Source organism: Elaeis guineensis, chromosome 7, assembly GCF_000442705.2.
Source record: "Elaeis guineensis isolate ETL-2024a chromosome 7, EG11, whole genome shotgun sequence".
In the NCBI taxonomy this organism is placed as follows: domain Eukaryota; kingdom Viridiplantae; phylum Streptophyta; class Magnoliopsida; order Arecales; family Arecaceae; genus Elaeis; species Elaeis guineensis.
The window spans coordinates 89,000,456-89,026,872 of record NC_025999.2 but is presented as its reverse complement, the minus strand read 5'-3'; the positions used below and the strand labels follow the sequence as shown (position 1 = coordinate 89,026,872).

The window sequence follows — 26,417 nt, the reverse complement described above, 5'->3', positions numbered from 1 at the left end:
GGCCCCTGAGCTGATCAAGCAGGAAACACTTGCAGGGGACACCTAGTACCTTAATAGCTTTTGACAGAGGTTATCTTTGCAACCGTTTTGTGGATCTCAATAACAAATGACTTCCAGTCTAGCAATTGAAAAAGAAAAAAAAAAAAAAGAACATATAAGGTGAGAATATAGACAGTAAAGTTGAAAACTGCCATTTTAAGAACAACCAGTAAGCTTCCCAAGACAGAATGTGATAACAACAAATGGTAAAATAATTAATCTTTATTATCCAAATTGTTCATTCTACAGTATATCAGAATTCCTCAAGCTCATTACATGTTATACTGGAACGTTGCATTTTTTGCCAACCAGAGGACTTTATCCAGCAACGACTTCATCTTGATGGATTAATGTACATACCAATAACATACATAATACATACCTGACTGGAACAAAATCCAATTAGGTTTGATATCACAACTAATCAACATGAACCAATGACAAAATTTGGCTTCTTTCACTGAAAAATACTTGTTATGGATACACATGCTTCATCCTACAACCTATGCCAGTTTTTCTAACGGAATTTTTTTGGGCATGTTGGAACAGGATCAAACCAATCAGTTCCATGCATCGCCCGCTGGGTGCTCCATTTGGGGAAAGATGAAAGGCATCTGACTAAACCTCTTATAATTGAAAGAACAAAAAATAAATTGGTTGAGCATCTTCACTTTGAAAGGTTGTTGATAGGATTCAGGGTATTTGGGAATCCATTAGAATTTTGAGTCTCCATCTCAAGAAGCATCAAGGACTTCTGCCTCTGATACCTATTTCTTTTTGATGCAATTGCTGAAAATGAACCAGACAGCATATATCAGGATAGATAAAATACATCACAAGCAGTGTAATACAAATATTTATAATCTGACCAACTTATATTGCAAGAAATCCAACATGAATAGGTACATATGGCAACAATATTATTTCAATTAAAATAATCTGTCCAAGAAGGGCTGCCTCTATTTTGAAGAATGCATTAAGTAAACAAAACAATATAAATTTTTATCTTCTCTATTGCTAAATCTTAGATCAACTTGGAGCAAAGATCTTGTCATGAATTACTGATGCAACAGAGTAGGATATATGATATACATGATAACTTATATTTCAAAGCAAAGCAAGCATAAATAAAAAAAAACAGAAGAAAATCATTCAAGATATTATACTCACAGATTAAATCTTGAGGAAGCTCAAAATCGTAGTCATTGCTTCCTCTTCTAATGCAGCATATGTAGATCAGTAGGGCAAGCATAATGACAACAACACCACATGAAACACCAACTGCAATTTTACCAGCTGTTGACAAACCTCCTTTTTCCCAGAAGTAAGGACAGCCAGGAAGAGAAGGTACACCACATAGGCCTTTGTTACCTAAGAGACTGACAAATATACGAAATTATGAAAGGAAAAAAAATGTACAAAGAAAAGCAATTATATGTACGCTGGCAAAGTCATCACTCGCTTGTGTATTAATGTCACATGAGCAAACAAAATCCAAAGTATGTGCATACATATGTACGCATACATGCGCATATGCATATATATGTATATGGATGCATGCATATGTACATGTATATGCATGCATGCATATGTACATGTATATGTACATGTGTGTGTGTGTGGCATGCATGCATATTTATCTGTGTTTCTATTTTGAAAGCATCCATAATCCAGGCATAGCTCCTTCATGGACAGATGGGATTTGTTTAAAGAACACTGCAGAAGGCAGAACTTGCACTTTGTCAAGATTCCATGTATATTTTAGGAATACAGCACCATCTTATACATATCTGTTGGAGTTTTATTTAAAAAGGGAAAGATTTAAATTTCTTATCCCCTAAACTTTAGTAATTTGAAAGCTTTAAAACTCTTTTTACATTGACAGCACTTTCCAAAGAGATTGACTCTTCGGAAGAAAACATTGGTTTCCAAAGAAATACAATGTTTTAAAACAGCGTATCTTTTCGAAATTATGGCACCTTCTCGATAATCCGAATAGACTCTATGAATAAGCTTTATATCCGTCTATTTTGAAATCAATCAAAAATTCAGTCTCTCTTCTTCTCTCTACATGTTCGTGCTTTGTTCCACTCTCTTTCTTTCTAAGACAGAGTCCATCTTCCTTCTTCTTTTTCCGCTCTTTTTTCTTAAGGAAAATTCTTTGTGCACCACGGGTGGTGCAGAAAATCTGACGTGAAGTACACCCCTTGTCTGATTGGTCCACGTAGTCATCACTTTCCAATGCCCACAATTTCTCTTTTTTGTTTGAAAATTTTGAATGACGAAGATACTCCGCTCTTGGAAAAAATTATGATATCCTGTAGCATATTATGTCTTCGCGCGTCTAAGAAGTCATAATTTGACCCAGGATGTCATAATATGGAAGGAGTATTTTTGTCCAACCACTTTCCAACACGCATTTTCAGCTTTTCTTTTTCATTTAAAAATTTTGAATGACGAAAATGCCCATATTCTTTGGAAAAAAAATTATAATATCTTATACATATTATGACATCCTGCGTTATATTATGACATCCTATGGACAAAAATTATAACTTTTTGGATGCAGGATGTCATAAAATGAACATAAGATGTCATAATTTTTTCAAAGAATAGGAGTATTTTCGTCATTCAAAATTTTAAACGAAAAAATAAAACTGCAGGCATTAAATGCGCATTGAAAAATGATGACTACGTAGACCAATGGGATAAGGCGGTGCGCTCACGTCAGATTTTTACACTGCCTGTGGTGCATAAAGAATTTCTCTTTTCTTAATTGGGCATTTGAAGTCTTTTAGGTCAGCCTCTCAATGATTGTGCTCATTAGAGAAAAATTGGACTGAGCCAAGTTGTTGTACCTCGAGGATGAGATCGCCGAATTCCCGTACGTAGGGGACGAATCATGTTCTTAAAACAATGTTTTTCACGCGCCTCAATCCAAGCAAGCTCTTTTCAATCTTCTATTTCTTTTAGTTTTTATTTTCTTTAGAATAGTACCTTAAAATCATATAAACAACATAGCAGTTATTATCTAGGCGATTTGATCATTTTTTTCCAACAATATCCTGGGCAATAAAGTCAGTGATGGCTCTTTACTCTATGCTTTACGACACAATGACTGTCAATTGTACACTTTATTGGTTAGAACTCAGAATCATCTAGCCAGGAAACTGGATTTACTGAGGAAACCCTACTGAAAATCATCATCTTACACCAACTTCCTGCTCTCTCTCTCTCACACACGCACACAATTTATTTTAAAAGCATCTGTACTCCTGTACCAACTGTCAATTTTGGTAACCAAGCTCTAATCCCACTAAAGAAATTCCGCAAAGACTCCATTCCCATCAGGTTGTCATTTCCACAAGTGGGTTTTACTCTAGCTTCTTGAACTTCAAACATGGTCTCTGATATCAAATTACCAATTGTTTGGATCCCAGCAAATACAATTAAAATGCATAAGAAGGTTTGGAAGGCTTTGGACTTAATTAGGAACTTAATACTCTAATAACATGAAGCTATCTCACTTTTTCCCCCACCTTAACAGCTGCAGTTAGTGAAAGTGAGGAAAAAGCCCAGGAACTATGGGGGCAACTATGATTGATTTATAATACTAATGGTATTCTAGTTAGATCAATGTCACCATGGAAATATTTTTTGTTTTAAAATCAGTATTAATTTTGTCAGTTTACAATAATATATATGAGTAACTGGACCTAAATTCACACACGCAAAAAAAAAAATTCTTTAAATATTTAAAGTAGATTAGATACTACCTTATATGTCCAAAGAATATAACTAAGTTTCTACAACTTATCAGAGAAAGTAAATAACAAATATCCGTCCAGCTATAAGCAAGAAATACTTTTGCACGAACAACTTGAAATATTTAATAATGCATTTGAAGGTAGCTTACTCTATTACTCCACCATGTACACCGATTGAGTAGAGTTTTTCAGGAACTTGTCCTTCCAATTGGTTGTTGTTAAGTAAACTGCAACAGAAAACAAAAATTACTAAAATTTCTGCAAATAAAAAGAGATTATATTCAGCAAGGGTATTTTTGAAGTTGATATTCTAATAATTTATGCACTGACTCATAGAAATCTCAAGATCATAGCGTAAATTTATATTAAAATATCATACACATTAATGTCTGACCACAAAGAGCTACACTCTGAATTCAAAACTAGATTTCCTCCATTAATGTCTCTTCTATTTGCATATCATTTGAATCTCAACTTGGCTGGTCTTATTATTTGAGCAGCAGGTCATATGGTGTTACTTGCTAGACTCGTTGACCATATTCTTTTACCTCCTTAATCCATGCATTGTGAAATTCCTGAAACCTTCGATCATCACATTCTCAACTAGCATACAGAAATTTGAAGAAAATTATATATTAGCAATGAACTTTGCAAGTCTTTTGCTGATGTCTCACATCAAGTACCAGGAGTTTCATCAGGGCAATATGGTGATTGTGAGAATCAGAGTGGAATGATCCCCACAAAAGAACTAATGAGAAGTTGTAGGAGCAATCAGATTTAGTGTTGTCAACTGTACCTGCTTAGTCATTGTACTTCAAAATTTTAAGTTATGATGACTTTATGAAATTGATGAGGCATTGGAGATACTTGACTGCACTAATAGTAGTGTACAATAATCATTACATTTTTAATGAGCTTACTGCTAGCAAGTGATCTCATCTTCCCACTGCAAGAATCCCAACAAAGTGTACCCTATCTTGCTTTCTCAATATCACATCAAATACAAGAAGCTTCATTCCCATGGACAGATTATTTTGGAGGCATATTAAGATATGGATTTCATGGTTTTTATTCATACAGCTACAAAGAGGTATTATTTATAGCTGTTCACTAGCATTCAAACATATTGCATAAAGGGGGTAACCTGTTTCATCTTTGAATAAAAGGGTAGTGGTTTTTCTCTAAAAGGAAAAAAAAAAAAAAAGAACTACTATCCTTGAAACCACATTGGATAAGCCAACAGTTTCATGAAGAACAAAAACAAATAAAGCTAGCATTTGGAGATTTAGAACCCATAGTAAAGCAAATATTAAAACCAGTGATGATCAAAGCTGAAGCAAAAACAGCATAATCATACTTAATTGGAATTTTCATTTAACAACAAAATCATTGCCTGTTTATTATTGCCTATGAGAATTCTCTAGCTTAACCTCTCTGTCATATCACACGATAACTAATCTACAGAGTTGAATATCACAATAATTGACAATTAGAATTTGAAGATATGATAATAAATTCCAAAATGTTTCCATGAACAACTATATATCGGCAAGCTATCAACAAGGACTAAGAAATTTCTGCTCTTTAAAAAAAGTAAAAAGGAAAAAAAAAAAAAAACAACCACCATAGTGAATAAACAGCCAAAAGGCTGCTACATGAACAAATGAATCTACTTACACAAGTTGCAAACTGGATAAGCCTATGCTGTCTGGAATACTCCCAGAAAACAGATTGGATGACAAATCCCTGAACATAACAAAGAAAAACAAAACAGATCAATAAATATAAGATGAAAACAGTTAACTTGAGATGGCTTGATGATTAATTTTTAGCAGAAACAAAAGCTTTCAGATTTTTAACATCAAGAGCATCTGATAGCTTTATAAACTTTCTAAATAACATCGCATAATTGCTGCAGGCATTTTTTTAGACATTGTAGTGGTAGGAAAATGGCCTTTCAAGTCAATGCATTTAAACAAAAAAAAAAAAACTTATGAATGGTCAAGACATTTTATCTTGTCTTCCTCTGTTTTTTTCCTCCTTTGATCCTTTTGGCATATAATAATTATTTCTGTCCTCAACATCTCCTTGCTCGGACATATAACAACATGACAAGCTATTCTCTTTTTTCTTCACATCATAAGTTTTTTAATCTATTCTTCTATTACTATAACTATTAATTTGTTTCATAGTTATCCCTTTCTTTTCTTTTACCATCATTTCCTAATTTCTTCATATAAACTGCTCATAGAGTCATATAGTCCTGTCATTATTGTAACCAGTTTCCTTAGAATAAGTTTTAGCAAATGTCTTAAATCATGGTAAAGGATCCAGTGCGAGCACCTTACTGGGCATTGTATATGACACACCCGCCATACTAATACATGGTACACTGATGGAGTCAGCACAACACCCATACCATGTGTTGATACAGTGACATACCAAGCCTCTGTTACCATACCAGTATCTAGTATGGTAAAACACCCGCCAAGCAGTATGGATTGGTACTTAAAACCTTTAGCTCAGCATAACAGCTGCAGTCAGCATATCAGAAGATTTCAATGCATTCTAACATTATCACAAAAAGCTTGCAGGTGTGTCACAGCATCCTTTAAACAGAATTACCTCTCACAACAATTGCTTCATTTTTTTCAATTCTAGCTTCAGATTCTAGGATTTTGCAAATCTGATGTTCTCCTCAACCAAATATGTTCAGTCAGCCACTTATTATTCTTTTTCTTTAAACAAAATGTCCCCTCTTCCAACAAAGAACAATCACAAAGGACCAAAATCCCTCAAAAGCATAAGATAGTCATCCCATCTAAGTGTACTTTTGTGCACTTCAACTAATCTCGATCGTGCTCACACAAGATGACTGCTGCCTTGAATAGGCTCCATTTAAAAAAGGCTCCTACACATTTAAATGTCAACTCATTGAACCTATAATTCTGTACCACTTTAAAGTCTACCTTACAATTATGCTATGGGTCAACTTGCTAATTTCTTTGTCCAACAAATTATTTCCAATATTGCTGCTTATCTTCCTGATAAAAAAATCTTCTCATTTTATTAGCCAATCCAGCCTAATCCCTCATAACATTGTCAATGATCTATTGAACCCAAAGAATGAAATATTTACTAGCAATAAAGCAACTGACTCAAAATGTAAATGTCTCAGGCATATGAACTTATCTTTGATTATATACTGTCTAATGTAGGACAGACCCAGGGAATGGCAAACTATGTGAGTGCAAGCACAATAATGAAACCATAGTCTTGATTGCTCAAATAGGAAAACATCAGATATAAAAATGCTCATTGGAACTGGTACACGTGCAAATTCATAAAAGCACATGTTCGGATCTGTGAAATCTAAGTGCTGATATATCATCACAATAAGTTTAAGCCAAGCAGCAAATCTTCATGTGCATTGTTTAAGAGGTTACTAAGAGATTCTAAGAAGGCTCAATGGTAGTTCATTGAAGTTTAATTGAGGATGAAACATTGCAAATCACTTTCAAAGTTGTCTTTATGCTCCTTTTGCAGTCTGCTGTACATAGTAAACACTAATGAGTTGGAAGCTCACCGAAGTCAAAGTGTGTAGGACTCTGCTATCAAGAATCACAGAGTTCAAACAAATAATCTCAAGAAGCTAAGGATAATGAAGCAGTTTTCCGATCTGAGATTTCAGATCAATCCAGACTTTCTTGTGAGAAAAGGGCTGGTAATTGTTCATGTTTTTAGCAAACATGACAGCAGAATTTTAAAGATTCAATTAAGCTGTTCCAGACTGAGATAGCTGCTTAAAAAGTTGCTGCATTTAGAAACTGCAGCAAAAACAGGTAGCTGCTGCAGAAAGCCTCACCGATCCAATAAGGGAGCCAGCAGGTAGGATTCGGTGGCCACAAGTGTTAGCTTTTGCAGTCTCTTAATCTAGGATTTATGTTGTGTAGGGTTAAGGGAAAAAAGAAGCAGAAGAAAAGGAAAGAAGATAACAATGGAAAAAAAGAAGAGAGAAGAAAGGATAGATTTTAATGAGGCTATGGATAATCACTCTCCTAAAGCCAGATGCACACCTTGCATATCCGGCACCAGTGAAAAGAGAAGAAACTAGTTAAATTAAGCTGGTTGATTACATATTTTGCAAAAAAGTCCCTTACAGAATATCTAATGCGTTAAGATCCCCAGGACTTTACAGTTAAGCTCAAAAATTAATGAAAATGGCAAATTGGTGACACAAAATAAGTCTCAAACAGAAGATAAACTAATAAACAACATTAAGTATGTCTCATACTCAACTCCAGGGCTTTTGGGATAAAGTCTTCTAGATCCACATGTAAGTTTTGATATAATCTTATATGCTAGTTGAGTACAGACTTTAAACTCAAGTTGATAATCCACATCATTCTAGTTTTTATCATCCTATACATGAATATTATACGTTATATCATGCAATGGATGGTCTTCTTGCTACTCTTTATTCTGAAATCATTGCGAATGTGATGATTTCTCACCTGGCCCTTCCAACACAGGATGGACTTGATTATTTTACATCAGGTCATGTTTATCTCCTCTCAAAACATTTCTTCTTGCTTCTCTTCAACAATCAGATTGTTAATCAATCCCTTTCAATCGGCATGAGCTAAGGCTATACTAGCTCTGGCTGAAGTTGATGGATTAAAGTAAGCTAGGTTTTATCCAGCCCTAGAAATAGCAGCCATTGACAATGTACTTATAATTAACCTTATGTCTAGAAGAACTGTATGGCCTCATCAATGATGATCCACTCTCTAACTCATAGCTCAACAAGTGATGCTTTACTACCCTGTGGCATGCTGTAATAGTGGTAAGCAAATCATATTGCAGCTCTTATGTTTTCACTTCCATCATTATAACCAACAACAACAATGTTGTCTATGAGGACTCATGCGGATGTGTGCTTAGTCCTACATCTGTACGCAATGTGTAGATCCTGGGTAACTATACAGGGCCAAGAAATCAACATCTTTCGGCTAGCCTTTTTGGGTAATATCCTAAGTTGTTGTAAATAGTATTAGAGCGAACCTAGCCTATACCCATATGAACTAGAGGACATTGTGGCATGAGCCCATTTGAATTGACCATACATTGATTGTGATGTTTGTGACTGGATTTGTGGTATTCTTAGCTTGACGATGATACTAAGACTTAAATGAGGAGAATATACGAGGACCCATGCAGACGTGTATTTAGTCCCATATTGGTTATACAATAAATAGATTCTGGATACTTATATAAGGCCAAGGAACCCACATAATACTTCCAGCTAGTTTTTTTAAGTGAGGTTCTACGTTGTTATGGTAACCAAATTTTTAAACTCACATCTTTAGTCAATTTAGAGGATATCTGGGTGACAATACTTATTCTACAACAAATGGGACAGATGAACAAGTTGTACTCTGTTAAATAGTCCCATACATGGTCCCCCAAAATATTCTATAAAAGGTTTGTTGAAGTTTTTGTCTAATTTCTTCAACATAAGGAAATTTGAGCTTCCTGATTTTAAAATCTGTAGCTTTTTCTTGACAAAGTCTTTTTTCATTCTTAGATGTTAAAGGGTAGTTTATGCTTCGCAGTTTGTCTTTGATATTATATAATGTTACATCAGATCATATGTATAAGATAGAAGATTTCTAATCAGTGCAACAACTTTCTGCAAGTTTCATAGAAAGGAAATCATTAATCTTTCTCCTTGCATGATCTCATCGTCCTCTATGTTATGTTGAATTGGTAATTACAGTGGATGTTGTTGAACCAGTGATGTTAGAATTGGCAATTGTTCTATACTGTCAAAAGGGAAAAAAAGCTGGTTGACAGATCAGAACATAACAAAGATTATATAGGTCAAAATCAGTGAATATCATGCAGCAGCAACAAAGAGTATAATATCGGATAAGGGTGTGTAAATGCGTAAACATACAGATAAATACATATGGCATTGTTAATAACATTTGAACTGGAATATAAAGAATCTTCAACCTGCCAATCCAGCAGGAGGGCTGCCAAACAAAAGAGCTGCTCATAAGCAACTCGCATTTAGATCAAAATTAGCTGGATTTTGGCTTGCTCAACAAGCAAACAAGCCAAACATCAGCAATGCCTAGCTCACCTACATGCAGCACAAAATAGCTAAAGACACACAAAATAAATATATAAATAATGTAATATATTACTTTTTTATTATTACAAAAGCATATTTTAGAGTTACTAATATTATTGTTATATAAAGATTTACGTTAGACCTTAGATCTTAACCTGATGGCTCCATACATATCAATAACCATTCTAGCTGTTAGAACAAGATCTAATGGCCCAATTTGAGGGAGAAAACAACTTCTTTCACCCATTGATGACCTGAATCTTAATTCCCTAAACCATTGTCTTTCTTGATCCGTTATGACACCTCTCCTCTCCCTTCTCCTCTTACCCTCTTGTTTCCTAATCCCTCGAAGCCCAACCCCATCACCCTCCTCCCAATTCTAATCTCACCATCCTCTCCAAATCCTAATAGCTTGCCCACAACCCAATAACTCAAGCCTCAAAGGTGGTATCAACTTTGCCATGCTTCATTCTTCTCCTTGTGAACGACAACAATGGTGAAAGTGGAGGTTAACAACAACATTTATGGTGAGACTGGGTGGTCGTTTATGTTGATGATTATGGTATTTCCGGAACTCACTTCCATCTGATCTAACAAGCCAGCAAGCCAAGCTAATTGGTCATCCTTTCAAGCAAATTTAATAGCCAGCAAGCCAAGCTCGAGCTAGCATGATTTTGGGAATGAGTCGAGCTCAAGCTGTGCAAGATTGCCACAGTGAAAACAGCATACTAGTTGCGTTGCATATTGCACCATGTTGATGACTAGCATTCCATCTGCACTCAACATCATGATGTGTTTCATATGCATGTATCACCAACTATAAATATTATTTAGGCACTTTGTGTATCAAACGAAAAATTAAAAAAATACCGAGTCTACACTCAACACCAATCACTTGTACCTACAAAACAAAAATATCAAACTGATATTCATATTAAGTTCATCTTTACAGGGAGATGCAGGTAATTATTGTAGAAAATATGTTTTTCCTTGCCAAAAGCAAAAGCAGAGCGAATAAATATAACAAACAACAACCAATATTCTATAGCAGCATAAAGGAGCTATTCTAAAGAAACATTTAGCAAGAACAAATTGCAATATACATGGGAGGACAAGAAAAAAGAGCAACGTTTTAACTTGCAAATAGAAAAGCAAATATGCACTCACAACTTTCTGAGAGATCCTTGACCTAGACCTGACGGCAAAGTTCCTCCCAAAGAATTAGAGCTTAAGTTCCTGTCCAATAGAAATAATACATGCATAAACATTGCTCACATAACGGCCAGCCAAACAACCAATAAGTATAAGATAATATAACAAATTATAAGCAACAATCAATAGTACCATAAGTACAATCATACTTCAAATATTTAGCTTGGCTAGACACCATATAGAGTCACTTTAGGAGATGATTTTGATAAAGAATCAGTTAGGAGTTTTTATAAGTTCAGCACATCAATAATTGAAACTAGGTTGGGGCAAAAGAAACAAATTGGTAAGAGCATACTGAATGATTTATACCAGCAACAAAGTATAAAGAACTGAACAGATAGATACAACCAGAAGAGGCCTGGTAGAATTAGTTATAATTATAATTGCTTACACTGACTACCAGAAAATAGTATTTAACTTCTTATATGCTGAAATTCATGAATGAAAGAATTGGAAAAGAAAAAAGGAAAAAAAAAACTGAACAAAGTTAGTTCATCCTTAAATAGTAAGTTCTACTATCATAGACATCCAAGTAAATCAACATACAGGATAAGCCATGGATTGAGTGGCCTCAGCTATATAAATCTTGCCTACCTGACTTGTTCTACTTGAACAGGAGTCCCTAGTTGCCTGCATTTCACTAGTTCTGCTTCTGCTAAACTTTTCAGTTAAGTAAAATTCATGACGATGGTAAAATTAAAGACTTAATGTGCCATCCCATTTTTGAATTCCAGAAAATCTAGAATCAACTTAGCATCAGTAAGCCATCCGTTTTTTGTCAACATGAGAGGCATGCCAAGATCTATCAGATGGTGTGTCCTTGTTACGGCCAAGAACGAATGTAACAATTATATAATAAGAAATATTGACCTTGAAAGTTAAAATAGCGAACGCATATGGGTTGAGAAAAAATTAAATTGATACTTACAAGCTTACCAAGTCTGTCAGAAAACTTATTTGATCACTAATATAACCTTTCAGGCCTTGACTCCCTAGATCCCTGTAAAGGCCAAAAACACAAAGTTCAAGCATGTTATCAAAAGGTGCATGTATTGAAACCATGAATAAAAGTCATGTTAGACAATCCATTTGAAAAATATACAAGCTGAGAAACACACCAAGCATGTTTTTGTTTTTAATTCGATACCATAAGTAGCCTAGTATGCTTTCTCTAATATCTCTTGCTTCAAACTCGAGAATACCTTGCTGTGAGAAAGTTGAAACGAAACGAATTTAATGAGCACACCAAAAACAAACTAATAGAAATGATGGTCCTAAACATGGTGAAATACCAACATTTGATGACCAGATCTAAAATGGTGCAACAAATGAAAGTGGACATAGTATTGATGAGTGGAACTTGCTGCAGGAAAGAACATCTTAGTAGCTTATAGGATGAATAATGTAATACCCGATTCTAATAAACCAGCCCACCGGTTTTGGGCCACCAAGCCCACATGAAAAAAAAAAAAGGAATGAAGACTCCCAACGGGAGTCTTCTTCTTCCCCATGCCCGATTAGGATAGGGTTTCCTAGGGCAAATAAGAACCCTAGGAAGAGCCCTATAAAACCCCTCTTTCCTCCTCCATGGCCCGACGAGCATCAATTTCTCCCTCTTTTTTCTCTCGGATTCTCCCGTTGAAGCTGCCGACGTCCTTTGTGTTTGCCTCAAATCCTCGTCGGAGACCTCATTGGAGTCGGATGTAAGCCCTGACCTTCCTTCCTCTCCTTCCCATGGCATCGCGCATCCCCGCCGACCGTCGGGTTCGTCGGAAATCTCATAAAAATAAAGACTCTATTTTTTCCCTGTTTGACTGAACTTTGTTCTCTCTTTTCTGACCACCAGCGCCGTCGTTTGCAGTGTCTCACTCTTAAGTCTGGACCCCCATCTCTCTACCTATTTTCTCCGAAGGTCATGGCTGTCGATGATCAGCCAATGACTGAAGAAAAATTCAAAGAAAGGGGCGGTCCCCTATTTTTTCGATTATTTTCTAATTTCTCGCCGACCGAACCTCACCACTGGCCATCTCTGGCTCCACCGCCATCGATCGCCGCTGCCGGACCACCGACCGTGCTGCCACACCCCGTCGGACCACGAGCAAACCTCCCTCATGACCTCTTCTGTTCGGCCAAAGAAGAGAAAAGAAAGAAGAAAAGAAGAGAAGAAAAAGAAAAAGAAGAAAAAAAAAGGAAAAAGGAGAGAGGATTTTCTCTCTCCTCTCTCTTCCTCTCTCTCTTAAAGTCCCTCTAAGATTTTCTCTCTCTTTCTCTCTCTAGAATCTCTCTCCTTGTTTCTCTTTCTAAGAAAGATCTATAGATCTTGTATTGGACCATTCTTTCCTCTTTTAGGGACCTATGTTGACCTCAGTGAGATGATTCCTAATCGATTTAGTATCCAGATGGTCTATCAGACTGATCATTCAATCATCCACTTTCTTCTATTATTTAATTTTATTGAATATATGGAATGAAAATTGATCATGAATTACTATTTTAAATAGGGTTACCTGATTCATTTAAGAAAGACTAAAGCTTTAGGACGATCGAGGTAAGTGAATCATACATTCCTTATTTATTTTTAAATAATCATATTTTTCATGCAAAAAATTATTGTTGATGAAATCATATTTTTCATAAAATAAGAATCAGCATATATGATTGAAAAAGTATATTTTATTATGAGCATTAATTCCATGAATGCATTTTATGAAAATAGCATGATTATGAAGCATGGATTTTATTATTTTTCCATCTATGTATATGTATGTTTTAAGAAAAAGATATAAGAATTTCAAAGGCTCTCAGATAGCTATGAACGAATCCCTTCAGAAAGATTGACATCCGGAACTAGCATCCACACGAAACATGGTCCCATCAATGGATATAAAATTGGCACACAAAACAAGAACTCTGTTGATTAAGAAACATGATCCTGTCATGGGTATAATAGTGTATCTATGAGCAATGTTTTGAAATATGATATGAATACATGACAAGAATGATTTATAATTCATGATTGTGAAATATACATAATTTATGCATGCATGATTGGTTTATGACTTGTTTTATTGCATATTCTATGAAATACTTATTTTTGTAATATCTGTTATTTTCTAATATTACATTATCATGAAAAATAAAAGTTATGCTTGACCCAATAAGGAAGCATAGATTCTACTTACTGGGCTAATGTAGCTCATATTCTTTTTGTTTTCTTTTTCTTGTACAGAGGAATAAGGTTACGACCGACGAAAAAAATCCAGGCTAGGAATCTGCGAAGCAAGCTTGAAAATTTTATAGTGAAAGTTTAGTTTATTTTATAATCATGGACTTGTAGTTATTTATTTATGAATCTTGAGACTTGGGTTGATATTTGCTTTTGAATTTAGATGCTCTGACCTAGTTTCAGTTTAATTAAGAATTTGAATTGAATTTTATTATTACTTTGATTTATGATGCATCTGTTATTATATTTAAGAAGATGAATGTTGGCTTGGTGTTATCATAGGCTGTATTCCTTAATAGCATAGCCGTGTTATATCCCGAATTTGGAACGTGACATTTTATGGTATCAGAGCTATAGGTTTGATCATGGGTAGAACTTAAAATCTAGCAGTGGATAGTTAGGTCATGTATAGTTAGGTTTTGACTTGATGAAATAAAGAAGAATAAATTTTATTAACTATACTACTGTCCTGTTATAGAAATGGAATAACGTTAAATTTTGGATAGAAAACGATGAGCGACAGGGAGGATGAAACCTTGGTAAATATGGCTGCTAGGACAAAAGGAGCAAGAATGACGTCGTGGAGAGTTGCCAACCAACCGATTGAGCAGGCTCCTAATGCACCGGCTACTCAGGCAGACATTGCTAGAGTATGTCAGGTGATGGCCTAACTTATCCAGTAGCAGCAGACACAAGTTGCTCCTTGACCTACATCATCTATGGAGTCATACTATGAGAGATTCAGAAGACTCAACCCACCACTATTTGAAGGCGAACCTGATCCTTTGGTTGCAGAGATATGAATTCGAGAGATGGAGAAGATGTTCGATACCTTACAGTATCCCGAGAATGTGAAGGTCAAATTAGCCGTGCCTATGTTGAAAGGAAACACTGAGTTTTGGTGGACTGCAACAAAAGCTGCCTACAGGAATAATGATGACCAGCTAACTTAAGAAGAGTTCAAAGGGATATTTTATGATCAGTACTTTTTTGGGACAATGAGATTGGTAAAAGAGAATGAGTTTCTAGCTTTGAAGCAAAAGGATGACATGACAGTACTGAAATATGCCAACAAATTTAACGAGCTAGGCCGCTTCTACCCCCAGCTTATGGAGTTCGAAAGGAGCAAAACCAACAGATTTGAACAAGATCTAAGATATGAAATTCAGTCTCGTCTGTCTTCTCATATTTTCAATGACTACAAGGACATGCTGGATGAGTCTTGAAGGTAGAGTCAGAATTAAAAAGATCAAATCTGAAAAAAGAAGATAGAAAGAGGCCAAGATCAGCAGAAAATTCAAAGGATTAGCAAAAAAATCCTAAAAATAATAACTCTGATAAGAAGAAAGAATCTACATTCTGTTCATACTGCGGCAAAAATCATAGCGAACCTTATCTCAAGACAATAGGAGCATGTTTCTCATGTGGCGAGAAAGGATATACGACTCATAATTGCCCAAATAAGAAAAAGCATAACTCCAAACCTACCAGACCAGCTGACCAAAAACAGAAAGAAAATACACGAGTGTTCGCTTTAACCCAACAAGAGGCCAATGCAAGTGATCAAGTGGTGACAGGTACTATCCTAATCAATTCCATAGGTGCTCGTGTGCTATTTGATTTCGATTCTTCTCACTCTTTTATCTCTCAAGTTTGCTACTTCGAATTGTATGCCTAATGAATTAATTGAGCCGTTATATGTTAGCACAACTCTTAAGAACATTGCTGTTGCTAACATTATTTTTAAGAATTGCATAATCCAAATAGAAAAAAGAGAATTAGCAGCAAATCTGATTCAATTAAATATGCATAATTTTGACATTATTCTTAGGATGAACTGGTTATCCTCGTACCATGCACATATTGATTGTTTTAAAAAAAAATGGTATTTCAATTTTCGGATGAGCCACAGTTCTTCTTTCAAAGCAAAGCTCATAATGCGGAACCCAAACAGTTTAAGCCTTCTTCGAATATCATCTCAGTTATGAATATAAGGAAGGCTTTAAGAAAAGAATGCAAGGTATTTTTGGCCTATGTAGTGGATGCCCAGAAGGAGAAGATAGAGTTGGACGATATTCCAATTGTCAAGAACTTTTATGATGTTTTTCCAGATGAGCTGCCTCCAGATCGTGAGGTTGAATTTAAAATTGATATTACACCAGGGACCGAACCTATATCAAAACCTCCTTATCGGATGGCTCCTGTGCAATTACATGAACTAAAGGTTCAACTACAAAAATTTTTGGATAAGAAGTTTGTCCGGCCAAGTATATCACCATGGGGAGCTCCTGTGTTATTTGTGAAAAAAAAAGATGGGAGCATACGATTATGCATTGACTATCAAGAGCTGAACAAAGTAACTATAAAGAATAAATATCCTCTTCCTCGAATAGATGACTTATTTGATCAACTATAGGTGCTCAAGTCTTCTCCAAAATTGATCTACGATCAGGTTATTATCAACTAAGAATTAGAGATAAAGATGTGCCTAAGACTGCATTCAGAACCAGGTATAGCCATTATGAATTTTTAGTAATATCTTTTGGACTAACCAATGCACCGGCTGCTTTTATGGATATGATGAACAGGATCTTCAAGCCATATCTGGATCAATTCGTTATTGTTTTTATTGATGATATTCTAGTTTATTCTAAAGTAAAGAGGAACATAAGAGACACTTTAGGATTGTGCTACAAACCTTGAGAGAAGAGAAGCTCTTCGCCAAGCTCAGTAAGTATGAGTTCTGGTTGGACAGTGTCGTCTTCTTCGACCATATAATATCTAAGAAAGAAATCTTAGCCATGGTGAATTTGCCTCACCCAACTAATGTGACTGAAGTTAGAAGCTTCTTAGGCATGGCTGATTATTATAGAAGATTCGTCGAGGGATTTTTTCAAATTACAATTCCTCTAACCTGCTTACCTAGAAACGGATAAAATTTGAGTGAAGCAGTGAATGTGAGCAAAGTTTTCAAGATTTAAAGCAACGATTGATATCTACCCCAATTTTTACTTTACCTTCTAGTAATGGAGGATTTGTCATTTATAGCGATGCTTCCAAAAAGGGGTTAGACTGTGTATTGATGTAGGATGATAAGGTGGTAGCCTATGCTTTTCGACAACTGAAATCCTATGAGCAAAACTATCCTGACACATGATTTGGAGTTGGTAGCTATAATATTTGCCTTGAAGATTTGGTGAAATTATTTATATGGAGAATCATGTAAAATTTTTACTGACCATAAGAGCTTAAAGTACTTATTTACTCAAAAAGAGCTGAATATGAGGCAAAGAAGGTGGCTTGAACTATTAAAAGACTATGATCTAAATATTAAATATCATCCTGGAAAAGTCAATGTGATGGCAGATGCACTTAATAGAAAATCCACAGCAAATGTGACAGCCATGCTTTCTACTCAACGACAAATTCTGAAGGATCTTGAAGATTTGGGAATTGAAGTGATAAGTACTGATGTTAAGAATATGTTAGCCAATTTAATGGTACAACCAGCATTGATTGAACGGATAAAAGTGGCCCAACAGAATGATATTCATTTATGTCACTTCAAAAAAGATATAGAGAAAAGGTTGCGACTTGAGCTTTGAATTCATTCAGATAGTACTCTATATTTTTGGAACAGATTATGTATACCCAGAAATCTCGAACTAAAAAAGAAAATTTTGGAGGAAGCTCATAAATCTCGCTTCTCCGTTCATCCTGACAGTACAAATATGTATAGAGATTTAAAATAATATTTTTGGTAGAACAGAATGAAGCAGAAGATAGCTAAATTTATATCTCGATGCTTGGTATGCCAGCAAGTGAAGGCCGAACATCAAAGACCTGCAGGTTTGCTAAAATCATTGAAGATACCAGAATGGAAATGGAAGCATATTACGATGGATTTCGTTATAGGGCTTCCAAAGACAGCGAAGAAGAATGATGCAGTGTGGGTGATTGTTGATCGGCTTACTAAATCAGCCCACTTTTTACGCTTTCGAGTTGGTACTCCACTTGATAAGTTAGCACGGATGTATATTGATGGAATAGTGCACCTACATGGTGTTCCGATAAGTATTGTGTCTGATCGAGATCCACGATTCAGATCCAAATTTTAAAAAAAATTTCAAGATGCTATGGAGACCGAATTGAGACTTAGTACTGCTTTCTATCCTCAGACCGATGGCCAATCTGAAAGGACAATCCAAACTCCTGACGATATGTTGAGAGCTTATACTTTCGATTTGGAGGACATTAGGACGATCACGTGACTCTAATAGAATTTGCTTATAACAACAGTTTTCATTCTAGTATCAAGATGGTACCTTATGAAGCCTTATATGGAAGAAAGTGTAGATCTCCTTTGCATTGGGATGACATCGGTGAAAAAAATTATTGGGTTCTGAGTTAGTTCAAGATGCTAGAGAAAAAATTCATCTGATCAAAGAAAGACTCAAGGCAGCACAAAATAGACAGAAGAGTTGGACTGATAGAAAGAGGAGAGAATTGAAATTTCGAGTCGGCGATTATGTTTTCTTAAGAGTATCACCTACGAAGGGTGTCGTAAGGTTTGAGAGACATAGCAAGGTAAGTCTGTACTATATTGGATCTTTTAAAGTTTTGAGCGGAATAGGAGATGTTGCTTACAAACTAGCTTTACCATCAAAATTGTCCAAAGTGCACAATATCTTTCCTGTTTCATTGTCGAGGAAGTTTGTACCTGATCCGAATAATTAGTAAAGTATGAGCCATTGCAAATTCATAAAGATTAATCTATGAAGAGTTTCTCCTCCGAATTATTGATCGAAAAGAGCAAGTCCTAAGATGACGCATAATTCCATATGTGAAGATCCATTGGAGCAATCATGAAAAGAGAGGCTACTTGGGAGCTTGAAGATGATATGAAGTCAAGATATCCTCACTTATTTGATAATGAAGGTACGCTAAGTTTCGAAGACGAAACCTTTTTCTTAAGGGGGATAGAATGTAATATCCGGTTCTAATAAACCAACCCACCGATTTTGCACCACCAAGCCCACATGAAAAAAAAAATTTGGAACGAAGACTCCCAACGGGAGTCTTCTTCTTCTCCGTGCCCGATTAGGATAGGGTTTCCTAGGGCAAATAAGAACCCTAGGAAGAGCCCTATAAAACCTCTCTTTCCTCCTCCATGGCCGGCCACGATAAGCACCAATTTCTCCCTCTTCTTTCTCTTGGATTCTCCCATTGAAGCCGCCAACGCCCTCTTTGTATTTGCCTCAAATCCTCACCGGAGACTTCACCGAAGTCGAAGGTAAGCCCCGACCCTCCTTCCTCTCTTCCTTCCCCTCCTTCCCATGGCATCGTGCATCCCCGCTGGCCGTCGGGTTAGTCGAAATCCCATAAAAACAAAAACTCTGTTTTTTTCCTGTTTGATCGAACTTTGTTCTCCCTTTTCTGACCACCGACGCCGTCGTTTGCAGCGTCTCACCCCTAATCTGGACCTCCACCTCTCTACCTATCTTTTCGAAGGTCATGGCCACAGGTGATCGCCAATGACCGGAGAAAAATTCAAAGAAAGGGAGCGATCCCCTATTTTTTCGATTATTTTCTAATTTCTTGCCGGCTAAACCACGCCGCCGACCATCTCTGGCTCCACTACAGTCGATCGCTGCTGTTGAATCACCGACCATGCTGCCACACCCTGTCGGACCACGAGCATACCTCCCTCATGACCTCTCCTGTTCGACCAAAGAAGAGAAAAGAAAGAAGAAAAGAAGAGAAGAAAAAGAAAAAGAAGAAAAAGAAAAAAAGGAGAGGATTTTCTCTCTCCTCTCTCTCCCTCTCTCTCTTTCTCTCTCTCTTAAAGTCCCTCTAAGATTTTCTCACTCTTTTTGTCTCTCTAAAATTTCTCTCTCCTCCTCTCTTTAAGAAAGATCTATAGATCTTGTATCGGGCCATCTTTTCCTCTTTTAGAGATCCATGTTGACCTCAGTGAGATGACTTCTAATCGATTTAGTATCCGAATGGTCTATCGGACTGGTCCCCAGTCAACCATTTTCTTTTATTATTTAATTTTATTGAATATATGGAATGAAAATTGATCATGATTTAATATTTTAAATAAGATTATCTAATTTATTTAAGAAAGACTAAAGCTCTAAGACGGTCGAGATAAGTGGATCTTATGCTTCTTATTTATTTTTAAATAATCATATTTTTCATGCAAAGAATTGTTATTGATGAAATCATATTTTTCATAAAATAAGAATCAGCATATGTATGAAAAAGTATATTTTATTATGAGTATTGATTCCATGAATGTATTTTATGAAATAGCATAATTATAAAGCATAAATTTTATTATTTTTCCATCTATGTATATGTATATTTTACGAAAAAGATATAAGAATTTCAAAGGTTCTCAGATAGCTATGAACGAATCCCTTCGGGAAGGTCGACATCCGAAGCTAGCATCCACACGAAACATGGCCCCACCAATGGGTATAAAGTTGGCACACGAAACAAGAACTCTAACGATTAAGAAACATGGCTCTGTCGTGGATATAATAGTGACCTTAACACGAATATCTGTGAGCAATGTTTTGAAATATGACACGAATATATGACAAGAATGATTTATGATTCCTGATTGTGAAATATACATGATTTATGCATGCATGATTGGTTTATGACTTGTTTTATTATATGTTATATGAAATGCTTATTTTTATAATATCTGTTACTTTCTAATATTGCATTATCATAAAAATAAAACTTATGCTTGATCTGGTAAGAAAGCATAGATTCTACCTATTGGACTAATATAGCTCATATTTTTTTTTTGTACAGAGGAATAAAGTTAGGACCAATGAAGAAAATCCAGGCTGGCGATCTACGAAGCAAGCTTGAAAATTTTATAGTGAAAGTTTAGTTTATTTTATGATCATATACTTGTAGTTATTTATTTATGAATCTCGAGACTGGGTTGATATTTGCTTTCAGATTTAGATACTATGAATCAGTTTCAGTTTAATTAAGAATTTGAAATGAATTTTATTATTACTTTTATTTATGATGCATCTATTATTATATTTAAGAAGATGAATGTTGGCTTCGTGTTATTATGGACTGTATCCCTTCATAGTATGGCCGTGTTATGTCCTGAATTTGGGGCGTGACAAATAAAACCTAATAAAAGTCATTGTAAATAGCAATACCCCTACAAAGGAAGCCTTTCAACGCACAACAACAGACAGGTGAACTTTTAGACTGTTGCCTCTATTGTAAAACTACAAGTTCTCTCTGGCATATATTGGAAATAAGGGGAAAACACCTGTGAATAGACTGGCAGCAAAAGAAGACTCAATGGATGAAGTCAATTTGCACAAACCAAACTGGCCTCAATACCACGGGAAAATGATGTGGGAATCTGCAAGTATGCAGTGCCGATTAGTGACAAACTACCTAAAGATGTCAAACATGGTAGAAAGGAAGTTGAATCCTATGGCAGTGTCTCAAGATGATAGGAAGGATCCGAAAATGCCAGAATATAAGTAGGCATGCATATCAAAATGGTTAGTCTCAAAGCTGCAAGAATTCATAGTCGACAAAGACAAGGTTGGGTGCAATCTCAATAGAATTAGACTGTTGGGGACATTAAAGGGGTGAGACGAGGTATGAGTTCTTGGAAAATTTACTAAAACTATTTGGGATTACATGGGAGATTATTACATGGACCAGGTTCAGTGGACCAATCCAAATCCCGGAGCATATGTATGGCGGATAACAGGCACCCCTCATTTGATCTTGAATTTTTTAAAAACAAAGGGATAATGCGGTGAGTGACTATTGGACTGGTCCATTGGATTTGGTTCATCAAATAATTAGACCTTACAAAGCGGGACGCATATGTTTTCCAGGCCTCATAGGTTTTTTTCTCCAAACTAAGGATGCTAGAAGAACCTTAGAGAGTGGCCCATGGATTTCCGGAGCATATTTTATTGTTCCAAGAAATTATAGAAGAAAATTGAGATGCACAAGGACTCATAGTCCAAAAAAGTTTTAATTTTATTAATCACCTATGGAGATCTGGGAAGACATGTAACTGGCAAAGCCTTCTACATGAATACAGAGGCATTAAAAGATGTATAGGCTCTCTTGTGCAAGAGCTTATGAAGAAGTCAATATTTTGGATTAACTACTCCATTCAATTGCTATAACTTTGACTAATGAAGCTGTCAAAAAAGTATGAATGGGCTATGAGAATAGACTAATTTATTGTTTGAATTGTAGGTCCTTTGACACTCTCCTTACAAGAGGCCCACCATTGTTGTTTGAATGCCCCATCAGGATTTTTCACTTGTAGATACTATCCAGATATGTGCAGAACCTAATTAGGATGATCCTTCTAATAATGAACATGGAGAATGATTTTCGACTGATGGTATTTATAGCAGCTACCATGCTTAAGACTTGGGGTCAGAAACTTTCAGCAAGATTTAAATCTAGACAAGGCCAATGCAGCTTGCTTGTGAAGCTATGCGTGCCAGGCCTAAAAAGGGAATATATCAGGGTAAGGTCAGGTAGTGCTTAGCCATTACCAGCTCGACCTCTTTGTTTCAGTTACAGATACTGGTGTTTCCCACATGTATTGCAGATGTTCCATCCAAGAGAGAGTATCATTTGATGGATGGTTGCGATACCAGTGACACCAAAGAATCAACATTCCCGGAAATTTGAAGCAGACAAATACTGCCAAACGACAGGAAAAACAAGAAACATGATCTGAAACGATTAAAAAGAGATTGCCTTACTTACAATTGGGTAACAACGAGCGCCGAGCCATCCTTGCTGTGATGACAAGTGACCCCCTCCCAAGCATCCCAGGAGGAAGGAGCGCAAGGATCCCCATTCCAGCCCATTCTGTCCGGTATCCGAAGCGATTCCTTCAACGCCCTCATTGCAGTTACTATCAATATCGAAACAAAAGGAATAAAAAGGTCAATATCTCTGATTCAAGTCATCGGTTCCCTTCAAACTCAAGCATTCACCTGATCCATTTACCTTGACTCGGGATAGTAGCCAGGTCCAATGGAACCATCGCATAGTTCTCCAGCCCACAGATTATTGGCTTCCCCATGACCGGCTCAAGCTTCACGCTGAGCGGCGAGCTCGTCAAATTCTCCACAATGTACTGCCACTTGAACGCAGTGAACCTCCCGACATGCTTGAATATATCGATCCGACTCACGTTCTCCCCATCGATGTAGATGTCGAACACCCTCTGCCCAGGAGCCGTGACTCCCAAATCAATCTCCGCAAAGTGGAACCAGACCATGTAGTCGAGCCTCGTGTCGACAGGCAAGAGGTACTCGAGAGCAGCACTCGGGGACACGGTGGTGACGGCGGTCTCATAGAGTTTAGCAGGGAAGTAATTGGGCGGCTGGTTGGTGCCGAGAATCCGGTGCCCGCCGGCGGACAGGGCCTTGATCTTGACATTGTGGTTCCGATAGTCGGCGTCGGACTGCCAGACGCGGGAGAAGGCATCGGAGTCGTTGGTGAAGCCGGGGCCGAAGAGCGCGGAGCCGGCGGAGAGGCGGCCGTAGTTGACCAGGATGAGGTCGGTGCCGCCGTCGTAGGCGAGGCGGTGGACGGCGGCGATCTCGAGGGAGGCGACGACTGGGGGGTCGGTGGCGATGGAGTAGAAGCAGATATCGAGGGTGGCGTCGGCGACGGAGGCGATGAGGTCGGCATAGGCGCCGGAGCGGGAGGCGTCCTCAGGCCAGGGGGAGCGCCAGCTGAAGACGAGGGTGCCCTCACGGAGACGTCGAAGCTGGGGGAGCGGAGCTTGCTGTCGTAGTTGTCGTAGACGGTGAAGGTGCGGAGGTAGTAGCGACCAGGGGGGAGGGGGACGGAGTAGCAGTTCTTCTTGCCGGCGGAGTTGGGGGGAAAGAAGCGGAGGGTGGACTCCTGGGGCTGGGGGAAGCGGTGGGGCTCGGCGACCACCGCCGGGGAGCCGGCGGAGAAGAAGCGGTCGGCGAGCCAGGGGCGGCCGAACTCGGAGGTGAAGTTGGCGGCGCCACCGCAGTCGATGTTGTAGGAGACACCTGCATTCCGACAGAAAGAAGAAACAGACATCAGGAGGTTCAGGACAGGAATGCAGGGTTTTCGACAATGATGAGAAGAGGGTGAGCTTACCGGAGGTGAAGGGATCCGGGGAGGGAGGGGTGGAGAGGAGGAGGGGGAGGGAGAGGAGAAAGAAGAGAGACATTTTGGCTTGGTGGGGCGATGCGAAGCGAGAGAGGGAGAAGTAAAGCAAGAAAAGGGAGGAGAGAAAGAGGACTCGAGAGAAGGACAAGGCGTGATTGGAGGAGAACGAGGAGGCGGAGGTCGTCGGCTTGGATCGGTGGGGGAAAGGAGGGAGCGAGGCGCAGGCAGCGAGGTCCAACGTGAGCTTAGCTTTTTGATAATGGAGAGGATCCGCTGTTTAGGATTGGATACGGAACACTTTTAACAACGACACGGAAGTAGCTGGGGCATCATCTGTTGATGGTCAATTGAAACGAGTGGTACAGGATTCGCGCGGGGGCAAGACGGGCTAGCCTAGCTGTTGGGTCTCGAACACCAGCCGGATTCTCGGCCAATGTGCTGGCCCCAAGATGCGGAGTGGGGCCCACCATCTTGGGGGAATCACCGAGGGAGTGGAGGAGCTAGTGAAGGTCGCGGGGCCCACTAGTATGTAGGGGATTTTACGTGGAGATCAGCTGAATTGCCGCCAACTGGATCATGACGTTGTAAATTTGAAGTTAAGCGGTCTTTGTGATGTGTTTGTTCTTGTTCAGCTGATTGGATGAGAGACAATGAAGAAAAAAGCTTGTTTTTAATCAGTGCTTTCCTCAAAGGTTTCCGTTGACAGGTGCTTCGGAAAGGCCAGGGAGTCCTGGACGGAAGGAAAGATTTTTATGGTGTGGAAAAGGAAACACGGGATCGGAATCACGGGATCGTGACAGCGCGCCAACCCTTTTATCACATTCTCATTTCTTTGTGGTATGACCTAAGGTGCTGGATGGCATTATTGTAGAGGACCTGGGTCATTAATGGATCGACTGATTCGGTGGAGTCTAACGAATCCTGGATAAAAAATGGGTTTTGGTTAGATTCCTTGTTACCGATTGAGTAGGTGGTCGAGTTCAACTGCTCGACAGACCTGATCTAAATTTGATTGGGCGGACCAGGTCTGGCAAAGTATGGTTGCATGCTGCGTGAGTTTAAAAATGGAGTTTCTGCATGTAAGCTTTATTTTAAACAAATTGATATAGTCTACATAATCAGAACATGTTAACCTTCCTCTAAAATGTATTCAGAAAAATATTGAAGGAGGGACCGAAGCAAATAAACAAGGAGACAAATGGAAATTGATCATCCATATGACAAGTCCCATAGTTCCTGGATTCAGCATTGCGAAGTTATGTAAATTTAACACCACATACAAGAAACAATAATTTTTCTATGTCCATTTTTTATTACAAGAAATATTTTTGCCCAACATCTCCAAAGACGCATTTGCAACTTTTGGAATCGATAGAACTCTTCAATAATCAAGTTGTTGCCATTAGAATCTGAGGTTAGACTAAGAACAATGGAGATGGGACATGATCGTATGATTAGTTCTCTCCTTCAAAGCATTGCTAAAACGAAGAATTGAGGTAGTATGGAGTGTGACTATCTATTCACCTCAATTGTAAGGCTAACTTGAAAATAAGGTTTCTTGTTGGAGTTTGTTAATTTGGCAGAAATCCTTCGATGTTCAAATCAGTCGGAATTTAAAAATAATAAAAAAGAAAGAGTGTAAGAGTAGATAGTAGGAGTCGAATGAGAGATTTACTTAAGGATTCTCTTTTTTTTTTTTTTCTATTTATAGAGGGAGGCTGATAACAGTTACCAGGATGGGTAGAATATAGATTAGCAACCTAAGGACAATTTCTATGGTGTAATAACTGCATGATAACAAATATCCATATTTTCTATAATTATGGCTGATTTAATTATGTAA

General features: G+C 37.6%; 1 protein-coding gene across 1 annotated transcript; it reads right to left on the bottom strand.

Moving 5' to 3' along the window:
- Positions 1-561: 561 nt before the first annotated feature.
- On the bottom strand, positions 562-24,773 carry LOC105048756 (receptor-like protein 4). The gene is given in 10 exon segments (XM_010928196.3): positions 562-828; positions 1,210-1,418; positions 3,956-4,033; positions 5,484-5,552; positions 11,113-11,181; positions 12,086-12,157; positions 23,183-23,333; positions 23,429-24,184; positions 24,187-24,471; positions 24,563-24,773. Coding segments are annotated over 10 exon segments (1,884 nt in total). The 5' UTR covers positions 24,636-24,773; the 3' UTR covers positions 562-706.
- Between the last annotated feature and the right edge of the window lie 1,644 nt (positions 24,774-26,417).